Source organism: Triturus cristatus, chromosome 12, assembly GCF_964204655.1.
Source record: "Triturus cristatus chromosome 12, aTriCri1.1, whole genome shotgun sequence".
NCBI classification, from domain to species: domain Eukaryota; kingdom Metazoa; phylum Chordata; class Amphibia; order Caudata; family Salamandridae; genus Triturus; species Triturus cristatus.
The window spans coordinates 470,518,497-470,544,862 of NC_140595.1; the positions used below are offsets into that span (position 1 = coordinate 470,518,497).

Genomic DNA, 26,366 nt, shown 5'->3' on the forward strand with positions numbered 1-26,366 from the left:
GGACACGTCGCAGTTTTGGGTTTATCCTCCCGAACAGCGAGTCCGGGATATTCGGGCTATGATTCCGATCTTTCGGCCCTTGTTCTGGGTTTCGGTCATTATGACCTTGAGGCTGCTGGGCCTCATGGCCTCCTGCATCCTGCTGACCAATCATGCCAGATGGCATATGCCCCCTCTGCAGCGGGACCTGAAGTTCCAGTGGGCGCAGCATCAAGGGTACATGTCCGAGTACGTCCACATCTCAGAGGGCGCTGCACAACAGTTGCAGTGGTGGCTCACGAACCAGCATTGGGTCAGCGGCAGATCACTCTCCCTTCCTCACCTGGAGCACACAGTGGTAACGGATGCGTCCCTTCTAGGATGGGGCAGCCACATGGGAGAGGCAGAGATCAGAGGTCTCTGGTCTCCGGCGGAGTCCAGGCTCCATATCAACTTTCTGGAGCTCCGGGCGATCCTACTTGCACTGAAGGCATTCCTTCCCTCCGTCAAGGGGAGAGTAGTGCAGGTGTTCACAGACAACACCACCGCCATGTGGTACTGCGACAAGCAAGGCAGGGTGGGGTCATGGACCCTATGTCAGGAGGCTCTGCGCCTCTGAACATGGCTGGAACGTCAAGGCATTTCCTTGGTGGTTCAACACTTGGCAGGTTCTTTGAACGCCAGAGCAGACAAACTCAGACGCAGGTGCATGATGGATCACGAATGGCGTCTTCACTCCAAGGTGGCGCAAGGTCTCTTTCAACAGTGGGGAGAGCCTTGGTTAGATCTATTCACCACCGAAGAGAACAAGCAATTTCAGCAGTTCTTTGCAATGGAATTTCCATGGTGGCACTCGCTCGGCGACGCTTTTCGTCACGAGTGGAGTTGCGGTCTGTTGTATGCCTTTCCGCCCATACCACTTCTGCCCAGAGTGCTGAAGATGGTCAGGCGGGCCCATGTAATTCTTGTGGCTCTGGACTGGGCTCGAAGAGTTTGGGATTCTGAGCTACTCAGTATGAGTGTGGATCCACCGATCCGACTGCCTCTTCGGGAGGATCTTCTGTCGCAGCAGCAGGGGATGGTCCTCCACCCGAACCTGTCCAGCCTCCACCTCCTTGCGTGGAGATTGAGCGGCAACAGTTGATTCCATTTGACTTGCCTCCTGATATCTGTGATATCATTCTGGCAGCCAGGCATCCCTCCACTAAATCGGTTTACGCCTGCAGGTGGAACAAATGTATGGCATGGTTCACAGCAAAGGCTGTGGATCCCCTTTCTGCCCCTCTTTCAGAAGTCCTTTTGTTCCTTCTCTCTTTGGCCCAGCAGGGCTCTGCTCTGGGCACTATTAAGGGCTACCTTTCTGGAATTTCAGCCTTTCTCGTGCTCCCTGATCAGCCCTCTCTTTTCAAGTCCCCTGTTGTAAATAGATTTCTCAAAGATATTACTCACCTTTTCCCTCCTATTCCGTTTGTGATGCCGCAGTGGGACTCAAATCTGGTTCTTACTTATTTGATGTGCGCTCCTTTTGAGCCGCTTCACAACTGTCCTCTTTGTTTACTGACTTTAAAGACTGCATGCCTGGTGGCCATCACCTCCACTAAGCGTGTGAGTGATCTCCAGGCTCTTTCCTGTAAAACTCCTTTTCTGTCTGTTCATCCGGACAAGGTTGTGCTTCGCACTCGTCCTTTCTTCTTGCCAAAGGTTGTTACTGCCTTCCATATCGGGCAAACTATCACCTTGCCCACTTTCTTCCTGCCTCCGCACCCTTCCAGAGAGGAAGAGAGGCTCCACCATCTGGACCAAAAATGTGCGCTCTCATTTTACCTGAATCGCACACAACAGTTCCGGGTGGATGACCAGCTCTTTGTTGGCTATCTCGGCTCCAAGAAAGGCCAGGCTGTACACAAGAGGACTATCTCCCTCTGGGTTGTCTTGTGTATCAAAGCCTGTTCTTCTCTGGCAAAAAAGGAACCTCTGGTGGGACTGCGCGCCGATTCTACCAGGGCAACAGCAGCTACTACTGCATTGGGACGTGGTGTTCCCCTGCAAGACATCTGTCAGGCAGCCACGTGGGCCTCACTGCACACTTTTACTAAACATTATTGCCTTGACAGTCAAGTCCGGAGAGATGGCTTCTTTGGCCGTTCTGTTCTCCGTGACTTTCTGATGTGATCGCCGGGGTTGGTATTGCTGGGGTATCTATTCTAAGGTAAGGAATCTCTTTCAGATGTACAAGTTACTTAGCTTCGGTAACGATCTATCTGTAAGAGACATTAGTTAGTGATAGATTCCTTACCGCCCCACCCATCCTCCCCGTTCTGCGAACTGATTTCTAGGGTTAAGGTTATCCCTTTCAGGGCCCTAGTTTCAATGCACCAGTGGTCAGTATCTTGCATGGGTCTGCGTTCCTGGCGTGGAAAGTCATATACAGAACTGATGTTGGTGCGCAAAGGCGGTGTCTAAGTAGCTGCCGCGACGTCATCCCGGCGATCATGACGTCTATGACGGACGCGGAGCTGCATGACGCCACCTTCAGACACGCAGGGGTACTGCTGACGAAAACTTTCCAGATCTAGTCTGACGCCTGGGGGTAATTCTAAGGTAAGGAATCTATCACTAACTAATGTCTCTTACAGATTTATCGTTACCGAAGGTAAGTAACTTGTGCTTTACTTTGATTATAAAAAGGTTTGTCTTTCTTTCACAAACGTTGATATTTATCACTTAGGTTTGTTACATTGATGTTTTTTTTTTCCATAGGTATGTAAGATTTTCTCTTCTGCAATTCTTATGATCATCCTAACTTAATGTGCATTCCTGTTTTTTTCTCTTACATTTACAGATGGTACCCTTATTTGTTGTGGATGCTACTTGCTACTTTGCACGCATAGTTTTCAAAGAAGATCCATATCTCAATCTTGCAAAAGAAATAAGTGATTTTTATGCTGTATCAAATAACAGAATACCAGTTGGTAAGGTGGAGAAGTCAGCTTTGTATGGGGTACAGGATGGTTTGCACTATCACAGGTAAGAAACTATGGTCTTTTTACGTGGCTCTTATGTCAGTGCTTAATCTGGCATTGCGGTGTGTACACAATGCCAGATTAAACACGAAGGTTTCTGATTTCTAATGGATACTTCTTATTGGCAGATATCTCACCTTTAGAATAATCCACAGTCATCAGACTGGATTCCAAAGCTTTTCACAGCAGTGCTCTCGTTGGCTGGTAGGTGGCGCTGAGCAGCTCCATATTGACTTAGCTTCTTCAGAAGTTGACGACTGGAGCAGATATGGGTGCCAGCCCTGGGTGCTCATTTTGGTGCCTTCAGACATGGATCCGGAGCACTGGTCTTAATTGTTTTCATCATGTGTTGAGATTTTTTGCCAGAATTAAAATCAGTGTGCAATGGGACTATGTTTCCTTCAAAAACTAGAGGATTAACAATGTAGAGAATGTTGCAAACAAATGACTGAAACACTCTTCCCACCCACCCAAGTATGCTTTTGGTGTGTGAGTTTAGGATGCTACTCCCATTTTGTGTGAGGAATGTGCCCTCATGAACTCATAGGTCATCTGGGAATGCAAGGCGAGCCGTAGGTTGCAGAACACAAAAAGAAACCACCCAAGTCCCACTCCCCTTACCCCCTCCCGCTCCCCAGGTCATTCAAAATCAAAATGGTTTTGTTGTAGCCTGTAACACAGGACCCAATTTAGGCAAAACGTGCATATGGTTTATGTTTTATTTTCTTTGGCCCAGCAAGAATTTTTCTGTTGACATCATCAAAGGAGATCTGTCAGCCCTTATGGTCTTTTTGCATTTACTGGACCAGCTATGTCGTTTAGATCATGTGTATTCATGTTTATTAAAGGTTCGAAACGTAGGTTTCGTCCAGGCCATTTATAATGCCAGCCCTCTCTGTGGTGCCCCAGTTGGATCTCAGTTTGGTTCTTACCTTCCTCATATGTGCTCCATTTGAGCTGATGCACAGTTGTTTGTTGCACCTACTGACTGAGAACCATTTTACTTAATTGCGGTTCCTTCATTCCACTAGGTTCTGAGCTTCAGGCCCTCTCAGTGCAACTGTCCTACACCACTTTTTTTTCAGACAAACGGGTGTTGAGGACCAGAGCAGCCTTTTTGCCAAAGCTGTGGCTCTTTTTTATGTTGGTGAGCCCATCACCCTCCTCTGACATTCTTTGCCTCACCTCACTGTTGGAAACAAGGAAAAATTAAATTGGCTAAACCCCAAAAGAGTTTTGAGCTTTTACATTAGATTGTAGATGTAGGAGAGTAGGGTCTGCTATCCTATGGTCACCCCAAATTTTTGCTTTTTGCTTCACTGGTTTTTGACATATTGAGGCTGTGGGCCTGCCAATCAGACCCCCAGCCTGCTGTTCTCTCTACTAAATTTACACTATGCACCCTAGGTGCATAACCAATTGGAAGTGGATCACCCTGTGAGCCCCTGTACCAGTGTACACTAGGTACCCAGGGCATGGGTGTATCTAAGGCCTACCAGGGGCTGAAGCATGTATTGTGCCACCCCTGGCCTGGCCTAACAAATTTGACACAACTGGCTGATCACTCAGCTGGGGTAAGTTGGTGTAACCACCTCTTACTTAGGTGTAGTATACCTATACCTAACCTTAAATGGGACACATGTTAACCTATAAGTCACTCCTATGGCAGGCCTTGACAATCCTGAAGGCAGAGTGCTTGGTTCCATATGAGATGGTGCTCTGGCATGAGCTGAGCCTGTCTGCAGTGGTCGGAACAACTTCCTTCTACTGTTTCCAGATATCGTCATACCATATACTCTTAAGTGCATTATGAACCTCGCGGTTAAATGCTATCTTTGGTTTGGCTTTATCAAAACATGTCGAGTAAGGTGTCATACGAATTGGAATACTAACCACTCGCCAATTCTGGCAACGGGGTTAGCATTCCACCCTTCTAGAGGGACACGACATGTACAGTACCTGAAACCCGGGTAAAATCAGACATAGCCTCAGCTCCACAAAATGGATGCTGCCACCACAGACACAAGTCTGCCCTCCTGCTGCTGGGAGTCCTTCCAGCTTGGGAGGTGTGGACAAAGGGTTTCCTGCCAGGGGAGGTGCGTGCACCACCCCAGACAGGATTTTGTGTATTGGTCAGGTAGGGCTTGAAAGAAACCAGACATGCCTGAGGCTCACAAGGAGCCTCGGTGCATATGCCAGTTCAATCCGGTCCTGGGGCACACCAGCCCCGGACCTGGGGCGAGCTGGACAAAGGATTGGGGGTGTAACCACCCCCCTTCCTGGTCCCACCCTTAGGGAGGGACCTAGCGGGTAGTCCGGCCCCTAGAATCCGCTTAAAGGTAGGAGCTGTGTCCTAAGACTTCAGACATCCTGGAATCAACTTAACTACAAGAAGAAGACGGGAACTTCGACGCTCTTACCCACAGAGGACTGAAGCCAATCTCCCCTGTGGTCAGGGAGTGACCACCTTGCTAACGCAAGCACCACCCAGCGAATCAACGTCTGCTTTGCCGCCGCCTCCCGCCGGAGCCTGAGCCCAGAGACTGACAAGACCTGGACCTCCAGACCTCTCACCGCCCGATCCACAGTCCCTGAAAAGAAGGAACCCGTGGAGGCACCGAGACACGTGGAGCCAGCCATCTTGAAAAGACTACGACAAGCTGCAAGCGCGACAACCGAGGCTCCCTCCAAGTTGTGCTTTGGGTCCTGAGAAGCCCAACACCCGAGCAGCATCTGCACCAAAGGTGAGCCCTCCAGCACCTCCACGATCTGCGTGGGGCCCTTCTGCACTTTGCCACTCGACGCGCCTAACCGGTTGCTGGCCCGTTGGCTAGTGGCCATCTTGGCGACAAACTTCAAGAACTACACCGCTGGTCTGGTTGCTCCAAACTGGCCCTTGCTCCCCTCCAAAGGAGCAGTCCCTCTGACCTTGCTGGTCAGAACCATCAGCTTATTTCGTTTTCCACAACAATTGCTTTTGCCACGGCTTGTTTGCTTCAATCAAGTCGCCGACACCGCCGACAGCGAGAGCCTGCGTGGGACAGCTCGTGAACCGACTCCTGGACGTCGTCGACCTTCAGGGACCACGTGGCTGCAGAGACAAGCTGCACCTTTCCTCCTGTTTGCACCCGACATCGCCTGGTACCCACCTGGTGCCACGCTGGTCACTGGTTAGTGACTGTGAACACTGTCCCCTCTGCTTACAGGTCTTCTACAACTCCGATCCACTCTGGGATCCACCGCATCTCTTCCGGACCGACCGCCTGCAGCATCTTTATCTTCAGGCTTCATTGAACATATAGAAGAAACCCGACGCACTTCGAGACCTATGCACCCGCTTCCTGTGGGTGAGGTAAAGCTGGCACTCCGGTGCCCAAGTGTAGAGTAACATCTCTAGTGTCTGTGTTTCCAATCTTGAGTTCATAGTCCATCCGGAAGATCCTTTTTGCAGTAACTTTGTAACTTTTACGCACCCATTGAAAACCTATGGGAGCCCGCGTGTGACTGTTTGCTCTGCACACGCAACCCGTGGACCTCCTGGTCACTAACTAAAGTTAGCTCCTTGTAGGCCCAGCGATTCTAGAGGCCCTAGGCCTTTTCCCTTTTCTGTTCGAGGTACTTATACCACTATTTTAGTATATGGTTCGAGTGGCCACCAGGGCCTATCCATATAAAGTGCAACTTCTGTGTATTCTAACGTATTCTTGTTTAACGATTTGTGCTCCTGTGCTCATAAAGAGTCTAGGGGATACTTTGAGAAATAAATACATATATATTTTCAATAGATATCTGTGTGGTGTCCTTTCATTGGTATAAAGGGGGGTTACATTTGGTAAAACAGCCTGCTTAACACGTTTCACGAGTTTAGCCTCAAAGACTGCTTAGCCTACGCTACCACTAGGGCAGCTGGTCCGAAAAGGTTGACTTACAACCACACCATAAGGGTTGCTTGGCATGGTACAAGGTGGTCACTTTAACTAGTGAACATCATATACCAGGCCAACTTCTCACAGTAGACAATCAGCTGTTTGTGCGGTTCTCTGGGACAATCAAAGGCAAGGCGGTGCAGAAAAGGACTTTATTCAGGTGGATAGTCCTCTGCATTAAGATCTGCTATGCTTTGGCCATAAAACAGTCCCCAGAACGTTTGAGTACTCATTGCATCAGGACAAAAGCTGCTACCACTACAATAGCATGGACAGTGCTTGTTCTGGATATTTGTCAGGCTGTGACAAGGGCGTCTGTATTCACATTCATGAAGCACTGTTACCTTCACAGGCAGTATGAATAGGAAAGGCATTTTACTAGGTTTGTCCTGCAGGACTTATTGGGCTGAGCCATTCAACAGACCCACCACTATGGGAGGTTCTGCTTTGGTATGTTTTCAAAAGGTGAAAGAATCTGCAGTTAGAAGTATCCAGCAGAAGAACAAGTTACTTACTTTTGTTAACACTATTCCTAGATGATACTCTAACTGCAGATACCTCACTGCTCTCTCACCACTCTGTTTTATAGAATGGTCTTGTTTCCCATGTAGAAGGTCTCAAATAAGAAATATGCACTCCGGTACTTCTGATCAATTTTTGGGCGTAGTGTCTGTGGGAGCGAACAGAAAGAAACAAACTGATGTCAGCGTGCCTGGGTGGTGCCTAGATTGGCTCTGCTCCATCACTTTTGGGGTGAATGAATTCAGTGCATTGCTGCACGGTGCCTCCTATTGCTGTGCGAGAGCAATATTCTGAAAAGCTTCGGTACTCAGTCTGAAGCCTGGGTATCTTTCTCCCCCTTTTTCTTTTTTTCTTCATATTTTACAGCCTGGATGCAGTAACTTCTGCAAAATAACTATATGTTGTGAAGAAACGTCTAGTTTCCGATAGAGCATTCTAACCACAGGTTCCTCACCTTGTGAATTTCCCCAGGTGCAGACTGGATTCGGAAACGTTTTCAGCAGTTCCCCTGAGCGTCGTTAGGTTGCATAGTGCGGCTCTGCGTCAGATCAGTCCACTCCGGTTATGACGTTGGAAGAGTGGGGGTCCCATCTATGCACCACCTCAGTTCCTTTCTTTCCGTGCCTTCCAAAGCGGATGCCGAGTTGACAGTGTTGTCTTCTAACAGATTTTCACCCTCTGAAAAGCTCTTTATTACTTTCAAACACTTTATAATGTGCAAAATAGGGGCCCTAAAACAACAAGTTTTAAATGGTGCTGTGACTGCCACTGACAGATGTAAGAAACGGACACACGACATATGCCTGTGATGCTTCAGCCCCTACATGACTCAGTCGTGTCTTTGCTGTGCTAAGATAAATCACCAAGCCATCCGCTACTGTGAAGCCGAGTTAGCCATCTCCAAACTCCATAAAAATAGGCGGTCTCATCTAAGGCGCTGATGCGTTCTTGTTCCCAATGCTGCTTGCATGAAGTTTCCACATCAAAGTCATGAAGCGCAAGTAAATCGAAGAGACCCAATTAGAAGTTAAAGCATGGGTCTCTATTGTCCAACCACTGGCACCATTTGAGGTGATGCACCTTAGTTCCTCTAGGCAGCGAGCCGTTTCCGGGGAAAGGACTCCAGCAGTGTTTTCACTTCCCCTTGAATGGATTGCGTCAATGGACAAACTCTGGCAAATCGTAATGGCTGCGGGGAAAGTCGTTGGTACCCTTTGACACCGCCCCAGACATTGGGTAATCCGACCCCAAACTGCCCATGGTTGCAGAATACTCCACTTCTTTTGCCACAGTGAACAGGAGGATGGTGGTAGTCTTGGACCCCGTCTACCCATTCAAGAAGTAAAATGCCCCCACTAAGGTTCCGATCCATGCTCAGACCAATCAAGAACCTCCATTGCCTTTTAATCATGCCCTCATTGATGTCCTGGTTAGCTCCTGTGCAAAACTAGAAAACTGAGGTTCATGCCCCCCTACAGAATAGGCAAGTAGGAAGATGATTACAGGCCTTCTCCAAGGGACCTGAGTTTTTTATTTTCCAGCACCACACCCCAGAAAGCTTAGTGGTACAGGCGTTCAAAAATGGAAACATTTGTGAAACGCATGTTAACCAGTGCCAATCTTGCCCCTCATGCCTCCTGGGTATGTACTTGTACAGGTTGTGGAACAGGGTGCTGGACATCTTACCAGCTGCTCAGAAGACATCAAAGCAAGTTTACAGCATTTTATGGCTGATGGACAAGACTCGGTAAAGTACATAATATGTTCAGGTGTGGACACTTCTGACTGCTAAGGTAGGGCAGTCGGAAGAAGTGTTGTGCTGTGGCTTCATGCATTGAGTCGCTCCACAGGGTTTCCTTCTCCCATCCAGCAGTCCCTAAAGGACATCCCATTTGACGGTGCTAGGCTGTTTGGAGCAAAGTCTGATACTGCCTGGAGAGATTTAAAGAGAGCAAGGTCACCACCTATTCTCTAGTCCTGGCTGAACCAGCTCAGCAGTAACCCCAAAACAGCACCTCTTCTAAGGCTTTTATTGGGGTTTCCTGTAGGGGCAGCAGCAATATGTACCTTGGCAGCAACAGGCCTCCCAGTAGGGCCAGGGGGCAGGCCTATAGTGCGCAGGCTTCTGGAACAACACAGTACCCAAAACCCTGCCAGCACATGAATCTCCTGGTGGGGAGAACTGGTCACCTTTTACTTCCCTGGATGGGGTAGCATTATATCAGACCAATGGGTGCTCCAGATGGTAGAACAAGGTTACTCCCTAACCTTCCTGTCCTGTCTCTCGGACATACCACCCTCACCACAACTTCTCACAGGGGACCACTTGGCTTTTTGCAATGGTTGACTGGTTATCTTCCAATTGCTAATTGTTGTATCTGAAAGAAAGTTAGTTATAGATTCCTTACCTTAGAATTACTCCCAGGCGTCAGACTGGATCCGGAAAGTTTTTCTTCAGCTGTACCCCTGCGTGTCAGAAGGTGGTGTTGGTCGACGTCAGTTATTTCTTTTTCCGCGCCAGCAAGCGCTGATCCGGAGAGAGCGGTACCCTCAGTCATTTTTTGGCAGAGTTTTTAGGGACTTTTGTCGAGTTCTTTTTCGAATGTATTCCGACTCCTGGTGCACAGGGAGATGCCTGGTTTCAAGGCCTGCGGTTCCTGTACCCGACTGATGTCGGTGACGCATCCGCACCTCCTGTGCCTCTTCTGCCTGGAGCGCAATCACGACCCCAGGTCGTGCTCCGATTGCCGAACCATGGCCCAGAAGTCTTTGCGGGAGCGGTCCCGAAAGCTCTTTGAGGCCTGGCAGTCTTCTCCATGTCGTGCAAGGTCCTGGTCGTGTGGGAGGTCGAGGGACCGACCGTGGAGCCATCATCACTCAGGGTCAGGTAAGTTGAAGCATAAGAAAAAGTTGAAAAAGCATCGTCGCTCTTCGACTTCCCTTAGTCCGTCGGCCTACGCGATGCAGGGTGCGGATGGTGCCACTCCTGCGGCTCCTCGTGCGGAGCCTTCAGGGTGTCCTCCTGGCTTCCCTCCCTTCCCTGGACCGGGAGCGACCCCTGCCCAGCTTCGTCAATTTTACAAAGCAATGCACGATGCACACCATCTTTGGGCAGCCCGACTCTGCCTGCGTGCCTTCTGGCCCTAGGCCTTCGGCGCCGGCGGCTCCGGTCTTGGCATCGCAGGGCCCCCTTGGATCCAGGCCTCAATCCGGATCGGCGCTGGTTGACCTTGTGCCACCTCCACCGGCTCCGACTCCACCGGCACCATGTCCGCTGCCCATGCCAGCAGGCCCCCCAGCCAGCGTCGACCTCTGCTTCCAACCCGACGTGGACACGGAGCTGGACCCTGACATCTTGTCTGCTCCTACCGTGGCTACGGAGGAGGGAGTGTCATACGCAGTGGCGTTGCGTAGGGTGGCCGAGGCTCTCAACCTTGAGCTTCCTACGGTGGCAGTCTGGACTAACCTCCTGACAGAGGTGCTTCAGCCGGCTGCAAGCTCTGCGGGGCCCCTGCTTCTGTTTAATGAAGCCCTCAAAGACATCCTTTTGGGCACGTGGTCCAGGCCCAACACAGGGGCTCCTATGGATAGGATGATTTCCCAATGCCATCCCCCGGCCCCGGGCGACCCCACTTACCTCTCCCAACACCCCACCCCGGAGAGCTTGGTGGTTCAAGCTTCCACTTCCAAGGGCGCCTTCGCTACCGCACCACCGGAAAGGGAATCCAAAAAGCTGGACCACCTTGGGAAGAAAATGTTTTCTTCCGCCAGCTTGGGACTGTGGTCGTTAAACACCGCATGTCTGTTTGGCCATTATACTCACTCTGTGTGGGATATTGTGGTGCAGGTGCTGCCTCAATGCCTGGAGTAGTCCCGGGCCATACACTCCAGTGCAGTTGCCAAGGGGAGAGACGCAGCAAAGTTTACCATCCATTGTGGGCTGGATACCGCCGACACACTTGGCAGGACTATTTCAACGTCAGTAGCCCTTCGATGATATGCCTGGTTGCTTTCGACTGGTTTTTCCAGGGATGTCCAATCCACCCTTATGGACATGCCCTTTGATGGCCGTCGCATTTTCGGTGACCAGGCGGACAACGCGCTAGAGCGCTTTAAGGACTCACAGGCTACGGCCAGGTCCTTGGGCTTCTCCAACACCCGCCCTGCACAGTCTGCCTTTCGCACCTTTCGTGGCTGTGGAAGGGTTGCCCTGCTACAACCCACCCAGGGCCACAGGCCAGCGCAAGCTGTTCAGCCACAGCACATCCGGGGACATGGGAACCACCGGTGTGGTTCTGGGGACCAGCAAGTTGGCCAGTCCACCACAGCCCCCGCTGCAGCAGCCTCCAAACCTTACTAGTCCGCCCTTTCGGGGCCACCAAACGCCAGTGGGCAGCAGGATCGGCCATCACCTCCCCCAGTGGCGCACTATCACGTCAGACAGCTGGATTTTGCAAATAGTCCGAAGGGCTACTCCCTCCCCTTCGAGACTATCCCTCCCTCCCATGCCACCTCAGTACCATTGCATGTCGGAGGATCACCTGGCCCTTCTCCAACAGGACGTTTCGGCGTGTTCATGTCCCAGAAGTAGGTCGTGGTGGTTATTGTCACTACTTTCTGGTGCCCAAGAAGGACAAAGGCCTGCATCCTATCATGGATCTCAGAAACGTCAACCGCTTCCTCCGGAAGGAGAAGTTAAAGATGTTGACGCTCGCTCAGGTCTCGTCTGCCCTAGACCCTGGAGACTGGATGGTAGCTTTGGACTTGCAGGACGCTATTTTCACATCCCCTTCCTGTCGGCCTACCGGCGTTACCGGTCGTTTACGGTAGGCCACAAGCACTTTCAGTTTACCGTGCCCCCTTTGTCCTTACCGGGACCCCACGGTGTTCACGAAATTGAATGCGGTGGTCACAGCTCATCTGCGCAGATCTGGTGTCCCGGTCTTCCTCTATCTCGACGACTGGCTGTAAAAAAGGCGGGCTGGCCCCAGGCTGTCGTCTCCCACCTCCAGACTATGGCCAATCTCCTGCATTCGCCGGGGTTCTCAATCTTCTCAGAAGCTCCTTTTCATTCGAGCGGTTCTGGACACGCTGTTTTTGGGTTTATCCTCCCGAACAGCGAGTCTGTGATAGTCGGGATATTATTCCGATCTTTCAACCTCTATCTCGGGTTCTGGTCAGGATGACCCTGAGGCTGCTGGGCCTCATGGCTTCCTGCATCCTGCTGGTCAATCATGCCAGGTGGCATATGCGGGCTCTGAAGTGGGACCTGAAGTTCCAGTGGGTGCAGCATCAGGGGAATCTGTCAGATTGCTTCCAGATCTTTGAGGGCACTGCAGTGGTGGCTCACGAAACAGGGTTGGGTCAATGGTAGATCCCTCTCCCTTCCCCAACCAGGACACACAGTGGTGATGGACGCATCCCTTCTGGGATGGGGCGGCCACATGGGAGAGGCGGAGGTCAGAGGCCTCTGGTCTCCAGCAGAGTCCGGGCTCCACATCAACCTTCTGGAGCTTCGGGTGATCCGTCTTGCAAAGCATTCCTTCCCTCTGTCCGGGTAAGAGTAGTGCAGGTTTTCACCGACCACAACATCGCCATGTGGTAGTGCAACAAACAGGGCAGGGTGGGGTCGTGGACCCTATGTCAGGAGGCCCTCCGCCTCTGGACATGGCTGTAACATCAGGGCATATCTCTGGCGGTTCAACACCTGGCAGGTTCACTGAACGCCAGGGCGGACGGACTCGGCCGCAGGTGTATGATGGATCACAAATGGCGTCTTCACTCGGAAGTGGTGCAAGTTCTCTTTCAGCAGTGGGGTGAGCCTTGGTTAGATCTATTCGCCACCGAAGAGAATGCACAATGTCAGCAATTCTGCACATTGGAAATTCCAAGGCGGCACTCGCTAGGCACCGCTTTTCGTTGCGAGTGGAGTAGCAGTCTTCTATACGCCTTTCCGCCTATACCATTTCTGCCCGGAGTGCTGAAGAAGATCAAGCGTGGCTGCGAATTGGGCACAAAGAGTCTAGTATCCTGAGTATCCTGTATCCGTCTGCCTCTTCAGGAGGATCTTCTGTCGCAGCATCTGTCCAGCCTCCACATCCTTGCGTGGAGATTGAACAGCGGCAGTTGACGTTGTTTGACCTGCCTCCCGAAGTCTGTGATATACTCTTGGCAGCCAGGCGTCCCTCCACTAAGACGGTGTACGCCTGCAGATGCAATACATTTGTGGCATGGTGCACAGCAAAGGCTGTGGATCCCCTCTCTGCCCCTCTTTCTGAGGTTCTCTTGTTCCTCTTTCTTTGGCCCAGCAGGGCTCTGCTCTGGGCACTATCAAGGGCTATCTCTCGGCCACTTCTGCCTTTCTTAGGCTTCCTGATCAGCCTTCTCTCTTCAAGTCCCAGGTTTTAAATTGTTTCTTAAAAGGCATTACTCATCTTTTTCCTCCTATCCCCTTCGTAATGCCTCAGTGGTACTTGAATCTGGTCTTGACCTATTTGATGTGCGCTCCCTTTGAGCCGCTTCACAACTGTCCTCTCAGACTCTTAAAACTGCTTTCCTGGTAGCCATCACATCTTCCAGAAGAGTGGGTGCGCTCCAGGCCCTTTCATCCAAGCCTCCTTTTCTGGTGGTACATCCGGACAAGGTTGTCCTAAGAACTCGCCCATCCTACGTTCCCAAGGTGTCCACCTCCTTTCACATTGGCCAAACCATAACTTTTCCCACCTTCTTTCCGCTTCTGCAGCCTTCTAAAGAGGAAGAGAGGCTCCACCGTCTGGACCCAAAACGTGCGCTTTCCTTCTATCTGGATTGCACTAAACAGTTCTGGGTGGCTGACCATCTCTTTGTTGGCTACGTTGCATACGTTCACTAAATACTACTGCCTGGACAGTCAAGTCCAGAGGGACTGCTTCTTTGGCCGTTCTGTTCTCCAAGACTTTCTGGTGTGAACTTGGTTTGCAGACCCACCTCCGGGGTTGGTATTGCGGGGTATCTGTTCTAAAGTAAGAAATCTATAACTAACAGTTTCTTTCAGATGAACAAGTTACTTACCTTCGGTGACGAAATATCTGTAAGAAACATAGGTTAGTTATAGATTCTTTAACGCCCCACCCATCCTCCCCGTTCTTCAAACTGATTTCTAGGGTCAAGGACATCCTTTCAGGGTCCTAGTTTTATGCACCAGTGGTCAATGTCTTGTATGGTTCTGCGTTTCTGGCGCGGAAAGTCGTGTACAGAACTTACGTCAGCGCGAGAGCAGCGTCTAATTAACTACAGAGACGTCATCCCGGCGACCACAACGCCGACGGCGGACGCGGCGGTGACCGCCACCTTCCGACGCGCAGAGGTAGTGATGACGAAAAACTTTCCGGATCCAGTCTGATGCCTGGGGGTAATTCTAAGGTAAGGAATCTATAACTAACCTATGTTTCTTACAGATATATAGTTACCGAAAGTAAGTAACTTGTTCATTTGGGTGTTAAATTGATACTAATTAACGTTAACTCTTTTCTCAGACACTGTTACCAGGTGTAAAAATGAGGACATAATGTAATACTATCACAAAATGTGCCACATTATGCCTCATAATTTGCCTTTTCTCACTGTAAAATTTTTTCAACCTTGCCGCATAATTTAGTCCTCTGCTGCATAATTCCAGTGGTCCTTGCTGTGAGGTATCAAAAGAATCAGTGCATTAAATCAGATTTAATGGTTAAATCAAGTTTAATGTCACTGGTGGGCAATGTGCAACTTTATAAGTTGTCTCTTTGGGTGCCCAAGATTTCTAGTGCCTGTTTATGAGCGCACACAATGACAGTCCCTGAAACAATGTTCTGCCCTCCTGGGAAGATGTCTGTACGACTCCCAAGAAAAATAACTATAGCTGTGTTTGGCAAACTAGTTTTCCAAGGGTGTGTATCCTCGTTGTTGGCCACACCTCTAGTTTGGGCGAGGGAGCTCACACTTTATTTGGTGCTGCAAGAGTTGGAGCGTACTGGCTCACTTGTGTAAACTTTTGGTGCAGGCGACATACCCAGATCCTACCACTGAGATGTTGAGCACACAGATGCATACGTGTGGTTTGCTATGAGTGAGTTCAGAACTTTACAATGATAGTTTACCAGAGTAGCAGAGGCCTGTAGGTTTCATTTTGGATGCCCTGGCCTGTTCCTGTGCACAAGATCTAGGTGAGGTTACATTCCCAGACAGTGAAAGACTATTGGCATATCTGAGACTGGATGGAGGGAAACTAGCCAGTGAGGTGTGAAAGAGGAGACAGCCCCCACCCCTTCGAAATTCAATTAGATTCTTTGATCCAAAGGGCTGCTATTAATCTTAGTGGAGGCTCCCATTTGGTGGATGGTAGGAGTTAAGGGTGGGACTGCAATTCCAGTTGTAGGAGTGGGAAGGATATTGTGAAAAGGGTCACCCTTTTGCGTTTCTTCCTGATTTCTCTTAGGTGTGACTACAATAGTAATTTGGAGACTCCTCTCATCTCTTTGCGTCTCGATTGTGGATGCTCTAATCTGGAAACCACCTGCTTATAGAGCAACACTCCATTCAAAGCTGGGTCTGGAAGACAGCCTGAGAAGGATACATGAAAAGAGAAAGAACACCAATCAGTTCTGAAAATGCAGACTGGGAATACACATCCCCTGTCTGCTGTATCTGTGTCAATGGGAACCTTCTGCACACTTCTTGTTCCAGTTCCAAGTTTTTTTACAAAAGGGGAAGTGGTTTTAGGTGGTGGGGTGGTGTTTCACAAAGTACCCAGGAGTCTACTGCACTACCAAAGCTTGTGTGCTCCTGACAGCCAGCTTCCCAGAGGTGAGGGTAAATCACCTGAAGTCTGCTCTATATCTACCTTCCCTGTACTGGAATGCTTGGAGAGTCTTACCTGAACAAAGAGGGCAGGAATGAGCCAACTGTGGAAGAGGAGAGGACTGTTGGTTTGGAAAAGAGCATTTCACCCTGGTACTGTGGAATGTTCACCAGACTTCAGAACAGTGTGGGTGGCTTTCTCCAGACTCTGAGCTGGTCACTGAAAAGAAGCTGAGGATGCTGAAGTGTACATGAGGGAATTCCCTCATCATACCTGCCGTCACGGAGGGGCGTGGCTAGCCAGCCACAATGGCGGACGCAAGTCTGTAGATCTCTGCTTGACATCCCCGACTTATCCTTTTAAAAGTGATCCTGAGGTGCTGCCTTCCACGCTGACAGCTAGCGGCACAGTGGTGACATCGAGCGGAGGCGCCTGTGAAGTTTGGGGCTGCGCCAGTTCCATGACCGGGCTGTGGAACTACGACGGAGTGCGGCCTAAGGCGACGGAGCAAGCAGGGGAGACGCTTGGAGCGCGGCTGGAGCCGGGACACCCGGCGTCGCCCACCGCGGCAGATGCTGACCCGAGACGCCCACGGTGACGCAGGCGAGCTGAGAGAGGCTGTGCCGGACACGACGCGGGAGCGGCAGGCGGACCCCTAGAGCCGGAGGCCGGTGAGCGGGCATAGCCCAGGGGAGACCGCGGGCAGTCCGAGGCCGGGACATAAGGAGGGGTGCGCGGGGCCCTGCAGAGGATTACCGGTGCAAGGTGCCCTGTTGCCCGATGAGAGGAGTGCGGCCCAGGCAGAGAGCACATCCTGACGGCTGCCGGAATTAGCGGATGAGAGAGATGGCAAGGGGCTGCGACACCCCGGGAGCCTTGCGACTGCTGGCGCTTGAGACCACGCGTGGGGCCTGGCGATTGCTGTGCGGAGCGGTAGCCTGGCGGCGACGGCCATTTTGTGGCCAGCACCCTGCTGTGTGCCTGAACAGGGGAGCGAAGGCGACGTGGGAGTGGAGGAGCCGGGCGGTGAGATATCCATATAGGAGGTGAGACTGAACGAGACGCGGATGCCACCCCCCCTGGAGTAGGGGGGGAAAGAAGGACCCCCCCAGGGGCGCCTGCCCTGGCCTCCCTTCGGACGCCGAGGAAGCGGAGCCGAGTGGGGTGAAGAGCGCGCTTTAGGCCCGTGCGGCATTTCTTGCTGTGGACCTTCTGGCGCTGCACCTGGGATCGGCGGAGCGCGACTGTGGGGTGCGCCGAGCTGGAACTGCTGTTGGCCCTTCATAGAGGCGCGGGCGGTTGGCCTGCGGCGGGAGGCGCACCTAGCGGCTGTACTGACGCCCTGGACTTTGTCTGCGCCCCGCGAGTGGAGTCTGCTGGCCGCTGCCCAGCCGGAGGAAGCGGCCGCGGGAGGCGCAACTGCGGCTGACGGACTGCCACACGGGGTGCAACACTGCCCCTTGACGAGGAGCCCACGACCCGCTTCTGGACCTTGGCCTGGAGTGTGATAGCCTTCGCCGGCCCACGCGCGCTGCCCCTTCTGGTCCCCGCCTGGTGTCGGCCCATAGGCACGCGGCTGGGGGTTTGATCGTTGCCCCCGCGGGAAGAGGTGCCCACACCCGACGCACACTTCTGCCGCTACGGTGGCGTGACGGAGGATCTCTGTGAGTGCGGACCTGTTGCTGGGGGCTGCTGCGGACCGTCACCCGTGGAGCCCGCACTGACTCGTTTGCGTGTGGCTTCCCGCGCTGGGGTGGCGCCTGGGGGCCTCCCTCTGTGTGCATCGACCGGGCGGACCCCACCTGCCAGCCAGTCGTCCTTTCTTCCCCGCGGCTGACGCGACCCCGCTGCAGGCGCGTCCACTCCGCTGGGTGCTAGCGGCAGATGCCCACGGCGCAGCAATTGGTGATGGGCCGCATGCGTGCCAAGATGCAGCAGGGACCGCTGCGCACGACTACTCCCGACCACACGCACCTGCGAGGCGAGACCGATGAAGGGCTGACGTCCGCGGCGCTCGCGGCAAAGAAGGACTCTGTACTTGCGCGGTGGAGAAAATAGGGGCAGCCTTAGATCACACCAGGGCATCTCTGGATAACCGAATCGACAAAATCACCTCGGATTTCATGCTTCTGCATGCGGACCACCGCAAGGTGGCAGACACAGTTGCCACCCAAGGGCAAACACTCAAAGAACTGCAGCCAGTCACCCGCAGTCACGACGCTGCTCTGCAGGATATGTTGGACCGCATTAGAAGACGGGGCAGAAGATGCGGAAGGGCGCTCCCGCCGCAATAATATCCGCGCTGTGGGTTTGCCGGAGGGAGAAGAGGGGCGAGATCCGGAACAGTATGTGGAGACCTGGCTTCGCGCACTCATGCCGCCGGTAAAGTTGTCGGCCCAATTGGCGGTGGAAAGAGCCCACTGGGTACCCACCCAGAGGCCTCGGCCGGGAGCCAGACCGCGCCCATTCCTGTTCAAACTTCTCAACTATAGGGACAGAGATGCGGTGCTACGAGTGGTTCGAGATATGAATGGTCCCTCTGTGGGTGGCAGTCAAGTCCTGTTTTTCCCGGACTACACTGCTTTGGTGCAACGTCGCAGGAACAACTACATGGCAGTGAAACGTCAGCTCAGGGAACTGACATTGCCGTAGTCGCTCTTGTTCCTCGCCAGACTGCGAGTGGTGGATAAAGGTAAAACCTGCTACTTCGATTCGCCAGCGGAGGTATGGAACTGGCTTGAGGAGTCCGGGCTGTGGACGAGACCGAGGCCGGCTGATTCAGGAGATGGCACCCAGCCGGGCAAGAGGGACAGGCGGCGCAGACGGCGCGGGACCATGCGCGAGGCGGCGCCGAAAGCAGCAGCCCCAACAACGGATAAAATGAGACTGGAACGTCAAAATGCGCTGAAGGCAGTTACGACAATCGCAAGCCCAGGTCCCACGGACCAGCTGGACGTCGACGAGCGACATGAGGTGGTGGTGAGCGGCTCATCGTTGCCGTCAACGGCAAACTCTGAGGACTTTTGCGGGCCAGAGGTTACTCCGCAAACTGCAGACGGTATTCTGGACTGAGAGGCTGCTCATGCCGCACCGCTCATGCAAGTATCTCATTGTCTGTTGCTGTAACCGGCGGGGGGGGGGGCAGGGGAGGGTTGGCGGTGCAGTCAACTGTGTGGGCCTTGTGAGAAGTTGGCCTGATATGTAGTGCTCACTATTCTAGTGATCACTGTGTATCATTCCAAACGACCCTTATTGATGATTGGTTGTAAGTCAACCTTATAGACCATCTATCCTAGTAGCATGGACAAGAGCAGTCTTTAGGCTAAACTCTAGAGGGCGTGTTAAGCCAGCTGTTTTACCACCACATTTACCCTTCGAACACCACGTGAAAGGACACCACACAAGTTGTTATGAAAATAAAGGATATTTATTTATAACAAGACTACCCTGGCTCTTTATGAGTCAGGGTGCTAAGCACACTACAAAACTCTTATGAGAATACTTCAAGTTGCACAATTTACACAAATGCCCGAGGGGCACGAAAACCATCTACACTAAAAGTGGAATGCGAATGGTTAGAGTCTAAAGTTACTGATTCCGGAGAAATCCGATCAGTGGGACTAAACGAAAAAGGAGCTGGACACTTGTAGAGCGAACCTGCGTTGGAGCACCGAAATGCCCGAGTTACCTAGCCCAGAGGCTGCGGCTGCGTGAGGTTCAGCAAGATGTCGGGAGCCCTCGTTGTAGTCTCAGGAGCCTGAAAGAAGAAGTTGCTGGCAGGCGACCAGTGTCGATATTCGGAGGGATCCAAGCCTGGATCGGTGATGGAGATAACCTGAAAGCAGAGGGGACTCAGTTCTTAATCACTAGCCAGTGATTGAGTTGGCACCAGGATGGTACCGGAGGTAGTCACCACGATCAGGTGAGTGAGTGACGCTGGACTCTGCGGTCCCTCGGTGCAGGAGGCGTTGTCGGCGACCAGGCAGAAGGAGCGAGCTGTCCCACGAAGGTGTCTGCTGTCGGCGATGCTGGAACCAGGATGGGGCAACAACCCTTGGCAAAGGCAAGCCCACGCGGTGGAGTCAAGATGGCGTCTGGAGTGGACCAGAGGGGTCCGGGGTGCTCCTCTATTGGAGGGGAGCCAAGGCCAGTCTGGAGCAACCAGACCAGCGACGGAAATGTCGTGGTGCGTCGTTAGGAGGGCCACTAGCCAACAGGCACGTGACCGAACAACGCGGTGAGCAGCAAAGAGCAGAAGGGCCCCCACGCTGATCTCGGGGATGCTGGGAGGCTGGTCTTCGGTGCTGGAGCTGCTCAGGGTTGGAGCTTCTCAAACCCCAGGAGCACTCACTCGAGGGTACCTCGGTAGTCGTGCTAGGCAAGCGTCGTGCAGGTTTTGATGATGGCCGGTCCCGCAGGTCTCGTCACACCCACGAATCTCAGCTGGGCTGATGATGCAGGTAGAGGTCAGAGATGGCAGGGAATCCGGGTCTCGTCGAGCTGGTTAGTCTGGATCCGGAGGATGGACGTGCAGCAAACCGCAAGCGCTTAGGTGGTGCCTGCTGGTGCAGGGTGGCTACTCCTTAGCCACAAGGGAGAGTCTTCAGAAAAAGTCAAGAGTTCCTTTCGTGGAAAGTAGTTCAAGATTCAGAATTATCCAATTTGGGAAGGGGGCCCGTTCCTACCTTTATTCTAAGAAAAGGGGCTGGCCCGTGACTAGGTCCTGCCTATGGGTGGGACCGGGGGGGGGGGGGGGGGTTACACCCCTCTCCTTTGTCCGGTCTCTCCCCGGCTCAGAGGCTGGGGTGCCCCTGGAACTGGTTCAAGCCGGCCTATGCACAGTGAGCACCGGGGTGCCACTTGCAGTCACCTTCCTCTCAGCCTTGCCTACCTGGAATACACAAAACCCTGTCTGGGATGGCGCGGACACCGCCCCCGACAGGAAACCCTTTGTCCAAGCTCTCCCCGCTGGAAGGACTCCCAGCAGCAGGAGGTCAGACTTGTGTCTGTGGTGGCAGCATCCATTTTGTGATGCTGAGGCTCGAGTCAACTTTAACCGGGGTTCACAGTTACTTGCATGTCGTGTCCCTCTAGAAGGGTGGAATGCTAACCCCGTCGCCAGAATTGGCGAGGGGTTAGTATCCCAATTCGTATGACACCATACTCGACATGCTTTGATAATGCGATACCAACGTTAGCAAATAACCGCGAGGATTATAATGCACTTTAAGAGTATATGGTACGCGTTATCCTGGAACAGCTATTAGGACTTGGTTCCGCAAGCTGCAGACGGGCTCAGCTCATGCCAGAGCACCATCTCACATAATTCCAAGCACTCTGCCTTCAGGATTGATAAGGCCTGCCATAGGAGTGACTGATAGGAATACATGTGTCCATTTTAGGGTTAGATATAGGAATACTATACCTAAAGCAAAGGGTGATTACACCACCTCGCCCCAGCCGTCATGCAGCCAGTTGTGTCAGATTTGGGTGGCCAGCCAGGGGTGGCATAATACATGCTGCAGCCCCTGGTAGGCCCTGGGTACACCTAGATACCTAAGATATGCTGATACAGGGACTGATAAGGTGGCCCAGTTCCAATTAGTAGATGCACCTAAGGTACATGTGTCACTTTAGGGAGAGAACAGCAAGGCTGTGGGTCTGATTAGCAGGCCCACAGCCAGGAAAAGTCGTAAACCAATGAAGCAAAAAGCAAAAATCTGGGGTGATCATAGGATTGCAGACCCTACTCTCCTACAGGCCTGCCGGGCTGGTTGGGGGAGCCACCCGGTCTACTGTCGTACATCCCTTGGGTCCCTCCTTGAGGCAGTAGATAGCGCGTGCGGTCCCCCTTGATCTTCACCTGTACCTCGCTAACCGCATAGGCCAATACTGGCGACACTCATTAATGGCGCACTGCACACACGGGACACAGGGGGATAGTGACCGCAAGCTGTTACCTACTCGCACACCCCTCCGGGTTACACCCTGACCTAGTTTTCACCTGCGCAAGGTAGCGTAAGTTTGGACGGACACTCTCGCAAAGTTCGCCCCAGCCGTTATGTTTTTCACCGTTAACACGTTGCTATTGTTACCTCAGACCAGAGCTTCCCCAATTCATCGTAGTGCATGTTTACTGGCACATGTCCCGCCCTTGGTTCCCCCAGTGACTACCCACTTCAATCATGACGCGTGTTAGCATGCTCACGTGGAACATACGAGGCATGCATACCCCCACACGGAGATATTCCATCTTTGCCTACCTCCAGCGACACTCAGTCGGAATCGCTCTCCTACAAGAGACACACATGACACAGCCGGAGTTAGATAAGCTGCGAAGGCGCTGGAGAGATCAAGTGTACAGTACCGTGTACTCGACGCATGCCAGGGGCACCCTCGTATGGGTTAGGGCGGGAGTCCCGTTTGTCAGTACGGGCGTGACGATAGACCCTGACGGCAGGTACACCCTTGTACGGGGCACACTTAATGGTCAATCCGTATTGCTGACTTCGATTTATGCCCCGAATGTCGACCAAATACCCTTCCTCACACAACTGTCGCTGGAACTGACCCCTTACGCCGGGCTCCCCTGGCTGATAGGAGGGGACTTCAACTCCGTGCTCGACGTGCACCTGGACAGGTCCTTTCCTCCTCTTCGCACAACGTCAGCTGCCTCCACGGCACGGGCACTGACTGATTGGCTCTCACACTGGGCGATACTTGATATCTGGCGGACCCTACACCCCGCAGACTGTATCTACTCCGACTATTCAAGGACGCACGGCCTACATGTGCGACTGGATAGAGTGGTGCGGTCTCGCGCTTTGCTACCGCTGGTGGTGAAAGCAGAATACTTGGGGCGGACGTATTCTGATCACAATCCCCTGTGGCTCCAGCTCAGCTGGGACGCGGATCGGCCTCCCATACCCACATGGCGGCTCCAACCTACTGGGCTGGAGGACCCTGAATTCCGCTCCTCAGTGGGGAATGCTATCCTTTCATATTTTGAGCTTAATGAAGGCACAGCGAGCAATGCGATGGTGGAATGGGGCGCACTTAAAGCAACGCTCCGGGGTCACTGCTTGGGGGCCACGTGGAGTATGCGAAGGTAGCTGGCGCAGTCACTCACCCACCTTGAGTCCCAACTGCTGCAGTACGAGCAGGAGGGGGAGGGCAGCGGCAGACACGCAAATCATTTGGTCGATCTCCGGATGCAACATAAAACACTTTTAGAGCGCTTGAGGTGTCTGAATTATGCGGCACACACAGCCAGCACGCACGCCGCGGCGGACAGGGCAGGACGTCTAATCGCCTTGCTTTCAAAACAAGAATGCACCCGCACCCCGATCGCAGTGGTGCGCACATCGGAGGGAGACCTTGTGTATACCCAAAGGGAGATTCATAAGGTTACGGTGGACCACTACACACAATTGTACCGCGCAAAAGTCTGTTGTTCGGGGGATGACCTAGAGCGGTTCCTCGGACAAGCCCAGCTTTCAACGGCCTCCGACACGCACCAAGAGGCCCTTAATTGCCCCCTCACCCTGGAGGAAATAGGGGACGCGATCTCCTCCATGGCCTCTGGGAAGACACCGGGCCCGGATGGCCTGCCCACTGAGTTCTACAAAGCCTTCCGGGAACCCCTTGGGGACCAGAACGGCTTTGTGCCAAAGTGCAGCACGTTGTTGAACCTGAGGAGGTTTTTCAGGGTAGCTGCGGATACTACACAAGAGTGGCCCAAAGCGGGCTGCCTTATACTGGACCTGGAAAAGGCATTTGATTGCCTGGAGTGGCGCTACCTTTCGACGCTGCTGTTGCGCTATGACCTTGGATTGGGCTTCCTACAATTGGTGGGCCTTTTATACAAGAACCCCACGGTGAGGGTGCGATTGGGCCGGTACATCTCAGGCGCCATACCAATCTGTAGGTGCACCCGGCAGGGGTGCCCGCTCTCGCCGCTCCTATTCGCTTTGGCGATGGAGCCTCTGGCGGCGACCTTACGAGAGGCATTGGGGGCTGGCATACCACTAGGGGATGCAGTGCACCAGGTGTCGCTCTATGCCGATGACCTGTTGGTGTATGTGAGGGACATAGACGATATCCCCCCTCAGTTAGCCTATACCTTGCACGACTTTGCCACTATCTCGGGTCTTCGGGTGAACGCCAGTAAATCCTGCCTCTACGCAATCGTCGAGGGGCGGCAGGACCCCGGATACATCCTAAATGGCACTAGGATACAGTGGAGAGGAGATACCTTTCGATACTTGGGACTCCGGATCTACCGTCAGCCGGCAGACCTATTTGAAGGTAACCTGGGCAGGGCCTTCACGGCCATTAAGTCATGGGTGCGCTTCTGGAGCACATTACCGCTAACAGTCACGGGTAGAGTAGCGCTGTCCAAAATGGTGATCCTTCCACGGTTATTGTACTATTTCGCTAACCTGCCTTTTTATATCCCGGCTGCCTTTTTTGCTAAATTGTCGCAACTATTTAGAGACTTCATTTGGGGGAACAGCAGGCATAGGATGTCGCTAACAAAACTCTATCTCCCTACGGACCAGGGGGGCCTGGCCGCGCCCTGCTTTGAGCACTACTATTTAGCGGCCCAGCTGCAGTGGATAGCTCGCTGGTTGGCAGATAGGGGTCGGGAGGACACCGCGTCCACGCTGCCACCACGCTCTTTGGAGCAGTTGCTGGTGCTGTTCCACCCAGCCACCAGGTATGCGACGCCGACCCCGCTCCTCCTCGCGGTGGCATATCGGTTACCGTAGGAGCTTATTCCTCACCAGAGATGTGGTCCCATACGCGCCGGCAATACCGCTGGAGGGTTCCCCTAGAGGGACGGGATCGCTCACCTCCCTTGCGCTTGCACACTGGCGGGATGCGGATATACAGACCTTGGGCGACCTGTACCGAGATGGCGTGCTCCTCCCGTACGACTCTCTGGTCGAGGACGGGGGATTGCCACCGGGACAATTCTTAACTCATCATTCATTAATTAGGACCCTGACCACTAAGTGGGGAAAAATAAAAACCAGAGTGAACGAACATCGCAGCACCATTCGATGCGGTAGATCCAACACCAAGCTAACCAAACACTGCCTTGAGGCAAACCATAAGGACACTAACATAAGATGGGTGGTCCTGGAGGTCGTGAACAGACAAAAAACGGATCTGACAAAAGCCCTTTTTCTAAGAGAACAACGCTGGGTATTCCGCTTACATTCAAGGGATGTTGGTCTGAATGATGAAATCCCCTGGCTACAAATGGGACGGTAGCAATTTCAACATGGGCTTAATAACACTTGGGTATATAAACAAAAGGGGACACCTAATCCCTTCAGTAAGTCCTGTTATGAGCCAGGTGTAGGAGAGTAGGGTCTGCTTTCTATGTTCACCCCCACTTTTTGCTTTTGCTTTACTGGTTTACGACTTAGATGTGGCTGTGGGCCTGCTAATCAGACCCACAGCCCTGCTGTTCTCTCTCTAAATTAATACTATGTACTTTAGGTGCATAACCCATTTGGATAGGATCACCTTATTGGCCCCTGTACAGTGTACCCTAGGTACCCAGGGCATAGGTGTACCCTAGGCCTACCAGGGGCTGCAGCATGTATTGTGCCACCCCTGGCCTGGCCTTCCATTTTGACACAACTGGCTGATCACTCAGCTGGGGCAAGGTCGTGTAATCACCCCTTGCTTAGGTGTAGTATTCCTATACCTAACTTACATATAGACACATGTGTACCTATCAGTCACTCCTATGGCAGGCCTTGACAATCCTGGAGGCAGAGTGCTTGGTAACATGTGAGATGGTGCTCTAGCATGAGCTGAGCCTGTCTGCAGCTTTCGGAACCTTGTCCTTATAGCTGTTCTATGATATAGCCTACCATATACTCTTAAAGTGCCTTATAATCTTAGACGGTTATGGTAGCTATGGTTTGGCTTTATCAAAACATGTCGTGTAAGGTGTCTAACACTAGGGAATCATACCCCCATGCCATTTCTGGACATGAGGATATTATTCCCCCCTTCTAGAGGGAAAGACATGTTAAAATCATACTTCAACTGTTAGCCTCTGACCAAAGCCTCAGC

General features: G+C 52.6%; 1 protein-coding gene across 8 annotated transcripts in view; it reads left to right on the forward strand.

The window, feature by feature from the left end:
* The window catches only part of TDRD12 (tudor domain containing 12), a 3,486,095-nt gene that overhangs the window by 2,338,367 nt on the left and 1,121,362 nt on the right, over positions 1-26,366 (forward strand). For all 8 annotated transcript variants that reach the window (XM_085639447.1, XM_085639446.1, XM_085639448.1 and 5 more), the window contains one exon: positions 2,822-3,006. In XM_085639447.1, coding sequence (XP_085495573.1) covers positions 2,822-3,006 — 185 coding nt within the window. The remainder of the gene's footprint in view (positions 1-2,821; positions 3,007-26,366) is intronic.